General features: G+C 39.0%; 1 protein-coding gene across 2 annotated transcripts in view; it reads left to right on the forward strand.

The window, feature by feature from the left end:
• The window catches only part of DENND2C (DENN domain containing 2C), a 101603-nt gene that overhangs the window by 77702 nt on the left and 15385 nt on the right, over positions 1 to 8516 (forward strand). For both annotated transcript variants that reach the window (XM_007119607.4, XM_055084376.1), the window contains exons 10-14: positions 613 to 682; positions 1609 to 1686; positions 2273 to 2413; positions 2895 to 3043; positions 3514 to 3691. In XM_007119607.4, the coding sequence (XP_007119669.1) occupies positions 613 to 682; positions 1609 to 1686; positions 2273 to 2413; positions 2895 to 3043; positions 3514 to 3691 (616 nt within the window). The remainder of the gene's footprint in view (positions 1 to 612; positions 683 to 1608; positions 1687 to 2272; positions 2414 to 2894; positions 3044 to 3513; positions 3692 to 8516) is intronic.

Genomic DNA, 8516 nt, shown 5'->3' on the forward strand with positions numbered 1-8516 from the left:
GCACGAACCCGTGTCCCCTGCATCGGCAGGCGGACTCTCAACCACTGCGCCGCCAGGGAAGCCCTCTTTTGATTGTTAATTAATTTATTTCTTGGGCATCTCTAGGTCTTCATTTTGTAAATTATCTATGCATATTTTTTGCCAGTGTTTCTAATGAGATGATAATTTTCCTAATAATTTTTATGTATTAAGGATAAAATCTTTTCCCTATCACAGTTCCATATGACCTCTCAGAACTAAATAGAAGAATTTGGAAGGGAAGAATAGCTTATCAAAATTCTTTATAGTTTACCTATATATTTGACTAAACTGGACATTCAACAAAAGGAAAATAGGCTTGATTAATAGCTGGACTGGATAAATAAGAAAGTAAAAGGAGCCAGCGGCATCAACAGCTCATCACATTCTATTCTCTCACTCCAGTACAAAGCAAGATATTCTCAAGGGCTGGACATTCTCCCTCAGGAGGAATGTGACTTGCAATAAATATAATATTGCTGCCTCCTCTTACATCACAAAATGACTGCTGTTGGACTCTAATTTTTAATTGCTTGTTCCGAGGAATGTCATAAGCAGTTGTTTGGATCTCAAACTATTGACTGTTTTTTTCAGTGAAACGTTCTCCTTTGTCTTAACTGGTGAAGATGGGAGCCGGTGGTTTGGTTACTGTAAGAAGCTCTTGGTAAGTCCCAGACTTGTGCTACAGGCAGCTTTAGTAGAGGAACAAAAGAGTCAGACTAGGAACTTCAGAAACACGATCTCTAGATGAGTTTGGGGGCTACTCAGTGATCTGTGTATTATAAAGAAGCTAGTTAAGCTTTATATTTTTATTTTATTTATTATTTATTTTCTTTATTTTTTTTTGGCTGCGTTGGGTCTTAGTTGCAGCACGCAGGATCTTAGTTGCGACACACAGGATCTTAGTTGTGGCATGCAGGCTTTTCTCTAGTTGTGGCACGCGGGTTTCTCTCTAGTTGTAACGTGCGGGTTTTCTCTCTCTAGTTGTGGCTCACGGGCTCTGGAGCGTGTGGGCTCTGTAGTTTGCGGCACGCAGGCTTTCTAGTTGAGGCACATGAGCTCAGTAGTTGTGGCTCACGGGCTTAGTTGCCCCGCAGCATGTGGGATCTTAGTTCCCTGACCAGGGATTGAACCCGAGTCCCCTGCACTGGAAGGAGGATTCTTTACCACTGGACCACCAGGGAAGTCCCGAAGCTATGTTAGCTTTAAACAGTAAGAGCAAGGTGGGGGTTAGCCACAGAGTGTTCCATAATAGAAATGGTATGGATTTATTTTATTTGTTTGTTTGTTTGTAATAGATGAAGAAAGCACTGACACTGTAGCTGAAGTCAGTCTGGTTATATTTGAGGAATGGAGTACAGTGAGCCAATCGAGGGAGCTCTGAGTTACTTCTTGCTTATATGCCATCACTAAACTGGAATAAATCATACTATCATTTTTTTTTTTAGCGTTTTCTCATCTTTCAGTGTTCATTGAGAATGAGAGCTTTGGTTCCTACTCTATACTAAGGAGTATTAAGAGGTATTAATAGTCCAAATTAGTAAAGACTTGTGCTGCTTAATTTTTGCTTTGTTGGTTTTTTTTTTTTAGCCAGAAGGCAAAGGAAAGCGACTCCCTGAGGTATACTGCATGGTCAGTCGCCTAGGCTGCTTCAACCTTTTTTCAAAGGTGAGTGGAGAATGGGCCCTATGAAAAGTGGTGTCCTTTCTGAGCTCTGAGTAAGTTTTTGTTTCTCATGACTTCACTAGGCCATGTTAAGTGGCATAGACTTTAACATACTACTTTAGAAAGGGTTCCCCATTAGTAGATTAGAAGTACGGGTTTGAAGGCTTAAATTTAGACCTCTAATCCAGATGATGTTGCCCCGTCATCCTCATTTTGGTTTGCTAAACCTCCCAGCTTAAAGCAAAACATTGCCTGAAGTTTATCTTGTCTTATGTCTTTCCCAGACACCAAACTGCAGGGTATTATTGTGTCACCGTCTTTGCCCCTGCCTTAGTGATATAAAAAGGGGCTTCTCTTCTAAAATTAAGTTGATTTATTTTAGTAACTTTTCTTGGAGATTTAAAGGTACCTCTAAGAGAAATGATGCCTTTAATGAACTTTTATTGGTTGCAGAAGCTTATCTGTCTTAAAATCTGTTGGTATTATTTTCAAGTTTGTGTACCCAGTTTGGCAGTTCCTTCAATAGGATTCTTTTACGTTTTTGAACTGAGTCCCTAATTTAAAAAAAATTTCTTTTGGGTGTATGTAGATTCTGGATGAAGTAGAGAAGAGAAGAGAAATGTCTCCAGCTTTAGTTTACCCATTTATGCGAAGTGTCATGGAAGCTCCTTTCCCAGCTCCTGGACGCACCATCACAGTAAAGAGCTACCTCCCTGGGGCTGGAGATGGGGTAAGGTAGTTCATTTTGAAAAGGTTTGATAGCTGCCAAAAAGCAGGCCTTACACTAGTAGGCCTTACCTGATAGAAACCTTAGAGGATAGTTTTCTCTTTTTCATAAACTGCACCGAATATGTTTTGGTCACAAAAGCACTGGAGAAACATCCAGTTGATCTGTGAGATAGTTGATCCTAGACCCAGGAACCAGAGGTTTTCTACCATTCGTAGATTGAGCCCCTGCATAATGTCTATTTCAGTGTGATAAATGAAGATGATACATACTATTGTCCAGTGGGATGAAAGATTTCACCAGAAATTTACAGCCCAAGCATAAGGTATTAAGTCTTGGCATTAGTGTAGGCAGCTTCACAAACTCTTTGTAGCACACCCTCTCTCTTGAATTTAACCTGTAAAAGAATGACAGGATCCACTAATATTGTCATTAGGGTTTGTTTTCCCACCTCAGCTCCTCTGATTCAAATTTTGCATTTCAGTCAATTGAACTGTGCCGACCACTGGACTCACGATTGGAACATGTTGATTTTGAATGTCTCTTTAAGTGCCTGAGTGTGTGCCATCTCATTCGGGTCTGTGCCTCTCTCCTTTTGGAGCGGAGGATAATCTTTGTTGCCAACAGCCTAAGGTGAGAAATAAGTAAAATATGTCACTTCAGACTCTTGTTTTACTTGTTCTTACTATTTTAAAATTTGGGCATATTAGAAAACACTTAGGTAGGATCTCAATTACCTAATGCTATAGTGACATGGATAATCCAAAAGCTATTTGCATTCGGCTATAACAGTGACTTTGGGAGGTTGCAATTAATTTACCTTCAAAATGTGTTTTGTTTAAACTGTTGTTAAAAATTGGTATTGCTTTTCTAAGTACACACTAGCTTTTAGCAATATAAATTGTGGGAAACAGCTAGATTGAGATTAAAGATATGCAGTAAATTAAGTTAAAATTTAAATAAAATGTTAAAATTTAATGAGTAATCACAGAATTGTTAATCTATGATCACTAACTGACATCACTTTGTAATTCTGTAACGTAATGTCTGAAATGCCCTCCGTTGTTCTTTATATGACACCATTTGCTTTCTCCTCTGGCTAGCACCCTGTCAAAATGTGGCCATGCTGTGGTTGCCACACTGTATCCATTCACCTGGCAGCATACCTACATCCCAGTCCTGCCAGCATCTATGATCGACATTGTGTGCTCACCTACTCCATTCCTTATTGGAATCCTGTCTTGCTCCTTACCACAGCTCCAGGACCTACCCATTGAAGAGGTGAGATGGGAGAAATAGTACCTGTGGAAAAGACTGGGGCACTGGCAAATGAAAACAAGTGATCTTTAACAGTGGTGGATATGTCATTAATTAATAATAATATGTAATTATGATTGTTAATACATTATGCTATCATATTTTTGTATCTGTTTATGAAAGTGAGAAAAATTCTATAGTACACATGAATCTGAAGTTGTATCTTATTTGCAGTATTGAACCAGGGGCTAATTCTTTTTTTTTTTTTAATTTATTTATGTATGTATGTATGTATGTATGTATGTATGTATGAATGACTGTGTTGGGTCTTCGTTTCTGTGTGAGGGCTTTCTCCAGTTGTGGCAAGCAGGGGCCACTCTTCATCGCGGTGCGCGGGGCTCTCACTATCGTGGCCTCTCTTGTTGCGGAGCACAGGCTCCAGACGGGCAGGCTCAGTAATTGTGGCTCACGGGCCCAGTTGCTCCGCGGCATGTGGGGTCCTCCCACACCAGGGCTCGAACCTGTGTCCCCTGCACTGGCAGGCAGATTCTCAATCACTGCGCCACCAGGGAAGCCCATGGGCTAATTCTTGTGTTATTCTGAATAGGTCTTTTTTTAAAAAAAACATCTTTATTGGAGTATAATTGCTTTACAATGGTGTGTTAGTTTCCGCTTTATAACAAAGTGAATCAGTTATACATATACATATGTTCCCATATCTCTTCCCTCTTGCGTCTCCCTCCCTGCCACCCTCCCTCTCCCACCCCTCTAGGTGGTCACAAAGCACCGAGCTGATCTCCCTGTGCTATGTGGCTGCTTCCCACTAGCTATCTATTTTACATTTGGTAGTGTATATATGTCCGTCATGCCACTCTCTCACTTCGTCCCAGCTTCCCCTTCCCCCTCACCATGTCCTCAAGTCCATGCTCTACATCTGCATCTTTATTCCTCTCCTGCCCCAACGTTCTTCATAACCAATTTTTTTTTTAGATTCCATATATATGTGTTAGCATACGGTATTAGTTTTTCTCTTTCTGATTTACTTCACTCTGTACTTCACAGACTCTAGGTCCATCCGCCTCACTACAAATAACTCAATTTTGTTTCTTTTTATGGCTGAGTAATATTCCATTGTATATATGTGTCACATCTTCTTTATCCATTCATCTGTTGATGGACACTTAGGTTGCTTCCATGGCCTGGCTATTGTAAATAGAGCTGCAATGAACATTGTGGTACATGACTCTTTTTGAATTATGGTTTTCTCAGGGTATATGATGGCCAATCTGACCGGTGTGAGATGATATCTCATTGTCGTTTTGATTTGCATTTCTCTAATGATTAATGATGTTGAGCATTCTTTCATGTGTTTGTTGGCGATCTGTATATCTTCTTTGGAGAAATGTCTATTTAGTTCTTCTGCCCATTTTTGGATTGGGTTGTTTGTTTTTTTGTTATTGAGCTGCAAGAGTTGCTTATAAATTTTGGATATTAGTCCTTTGTCAGTTGCTTCGTTTGCAAATATTTTCTCCCATTCTGAGGGTTGTCTTTTGGTCTTGTTTATGGTATCCTTTGCTGTGCAAAAGCTTTTAAGTTTCATTCGGTCTCATTTGTTTATTTTTGTTTTTATTTCCATTTCTCTAGGAGGTGGATCAAAAAGTATCTTGCTTTGATTTATGTCATAGAGTGTTCTGCCTATGTTTTCCTCTAAGAGTTTGATAGTGTCTGGCCTTACATTTAGTTCTTTAATCCATTTTGAGTTTATTTTTGTGTATGGTGTTAGGGAGTGTTCTAATTTCATTCTTTTACATGTAGCTGTCCAGTTTTCCCAGCACCACTTATTGAAGAGGCTGTCTTTTCTCCATTGTATAGAAGAATAGGTCTTTTTTTAAAAATCATACACAGAAACTACTCTGGGTTAATTTAAAAAATTGTTTCAGATATAAAACACGTATAGATAAATGCCCAAACAAAATGTATAGCTCAGTTAATTATCACATAGTGAATGCTTATGTAACCAACACTGGAATAGAATAGAAATATTATGGCAATGGAAACAGAAGTCCCCGTCATGCCTTTTTAATTTAATTTTTTTTATTATTATTTTTTAAATTTTTTGGCCATGCCACGTGTCATGTGGGATCTTAGTTCCCCCACCAGGGATCAAACCCGCACCTCCAGCATTTGAAGCGCAGAGTCTTAACCACTGGACCGCCAGGGAAGTCCCCCATCACGCTTTCTTCTAATCACTGTTCCTTTCCCCACCCCCTGCAAAAGGTAACCATTATCTTGACTTCCATGGTGTTCATTTTCTTGTTTTGTTTATAGTTTAACATCCTAGGCATGTATACCTAAACAATATAATTCAGTTTTGCCTGGTTTTAAGCTTGAAATAACTGAACTCATACAGTATTTTTTTTTCTTTCTTTCTTTCTTTTCTTTTTTCAGTCTGGCTTCTTTGGAGCAACATTATATCTTTTTTTTTTTTTTGGCTGCGTTGGGTCTTCATTGCTGCGTGTGGGCTTTCTCTAGTTGCGGCGAGCGGGGCTACTTTTTGTTGTGTTGTGCGGGCTTCTCATTGTGGTGGCTTCTCTTGTTGTGGAGCACGGGCTCTAGGCAAGTGGGCTTCAGTAGTTGTGGCACGTGGGCTCAGTAGTTGTGGCTTGTGGGCTCTAGAGCTCAGGCTCAGTAGTTGCGGGACATGGGCTTAGTTGCTCCGTGGCATGTGGGATCTTCCCTGACCACAGCTTGAACCTGTGTCCCCTGCATTGACAGGCGGATTCTTAACCACTGTGCCACCGGGGAAGTCCCCAACATTATGTCTTTAAGATTCATCCATGTTGATGGGTTTAACAACTGTAGTTTGATTATTCTAATTGTATATAGTATTCCATTGTGTGAATGTACCACAATTTTCTTATCCATTCTACAGTTGATTGACATCTGAGTTGTTTCCAGTTTGGAGTTATTATTAATAATGCTGCTATGAATATTCTTGTTCATGATCCTTGGTACATATGTGCATGCAGTTTTATGGACATATACTTGGAAATGGAATTGCTGGGTCATAGAGTAAACATACCTTCAACTTTAGTAGGTAAAGTCAAGCTTTTCCAAAGTAGCTGTGCCAAGTTAAACTTCCACCAGCACTGTATGAGAGTTCCTGTTGCTCCACATCCTTGTCAGCCCTTGTCATCAGTTTGTGTAATTTAGCCTATCTGATGGGTATGTAGTTGTACTCTCATTGTGGTTTAACTGGCATTCCTTGATTATGGTTGAGGGTGAGCATCTTTCTATATGTTTATTGGCCATTTGAATGTCATCTTTTGTAAAATTCATAGGCTATATCCTTACACTGAATTGTTTACCCTCACTGATTTGTAAGAAGCCTTTTTATAGCTTCTTACAAGAAGCCTCTTTATAGCTTCTTTTATAGCTCTGGATATGAGCTCCTTTGTAGCTTGCCTTTTCATTCTCCAAAATGGTGTTTTTTAAATACAGGATGTTTTTAATTTTAATGTGGTCAGAATTATCAATTTTTTTTATGGTTAGTGTTTTTGTGTGTGTGTGTGTGAACTGCTTAAGTTTTTCTTTATATTAACTTGATGGACATAGCCTCCTATATTATCTCTTGGAAGCTTTATTATTATGCCTTTAATTTTTGTTTCTGAAGTCGAGTGCTTGATTTTTTTTTTTTATATAATAGGAGGTAGGGGGAATTCCCTGTCAGTCCAGTGGTTAGGACTCCCTCCGTTCACTGCTGAGGACGTGGGTTCAATCCCTGGTCAGGAAACTAAGATCCTGCAAGCCACACAGTGTGGCCAAAAAAAAAAGGAGGTAGGGGTGGTTTCATATTTTTCATATGGATAGCCAACTCTCCCAGTACCACTTATTGAAATAGCTCTTCTTCCCTATTACACTGATGGGTTAACCTTTTTTTCTCCCCCAGTTTTATTGAGATATGATTGACATATAACATTGTATTAGTTTGAGATGTACAGCATAATGATATTATATGATATATGCATATATTTCAAAATGATTACACAGTAAGTTTAGTTAATATCCATCACCTCACATAGTTAGAAAAATTTTTTTCTTGTTATGAGAACTTTTAAGACAGACTCTTAGCAACTTTCAGATATACACTGTAGTATTATTAACTGTAGTCACCATGCTGTACATTACATATCCAGAACTTATTTATTTTATAACTGGAAATTTTTGCTTTTTGACCCCTTTCACCATTTTATCCATCCCCCACCCCCACCTCTGGCAACCACCAATCTGTTCTCTGTATCTGTGAATTCAGTTGTTTTAGATTCCACATGTAAGTGGTATCTGTCTTTCTCTGCCTGACTTATTTCACTTAGCATCCATGTTGTCACCAGTGGCAGGATTTCCTTCTTTTTGTGGCTGAATAATATTCTATTGTGTTTGTGTGTGTGTGTGTGTGTGTGTGTGTGTGTATGTATACACACATACGACATCTTTAGCTAGTCATCTGTTGATGGACATTTAGGTTGTTTCCATTGTCATGTCTGTTGTAAGTAATGCTGCACTGAACATGGGGGTGCAGCTATTTCTTCAAAATAGGGATCTTATTTCCTTTGGTTACATGCCCAGAAGTGGGATTGCTGAATCATGTGCTGGTTCTATTTTTAACTTTTTGATGAACCTTCTTACTGTTTCCATAGTGGCTGGACCAATTTACATTCCCAAAAAGAGTGCACAATAGTTCCTTTTTCTCCACATTCTTGCCAGTATTTGTTATCTTTTGTCTTTTGTTGCTAGCCATTCTAACAGGTGGTGATATCTCATTGTGGTTTTGATTTGCATTTCCCTGATG

The sequence above is a fragment of the Physeter macrocephalus genome, chromosome 4 (assembly GCF_002837175.3).
Source record: "Physeter macrocephalus isolate SW-GA chromosome 4, ASM283717v5, whole genome shotgun sequence".
Lineage (NCBI taxonomy): Eukaryota > Metazoa > Chordata > Mammalia > Artiodactyla > Physeteridae > Physeter > Physeter macrocephalus.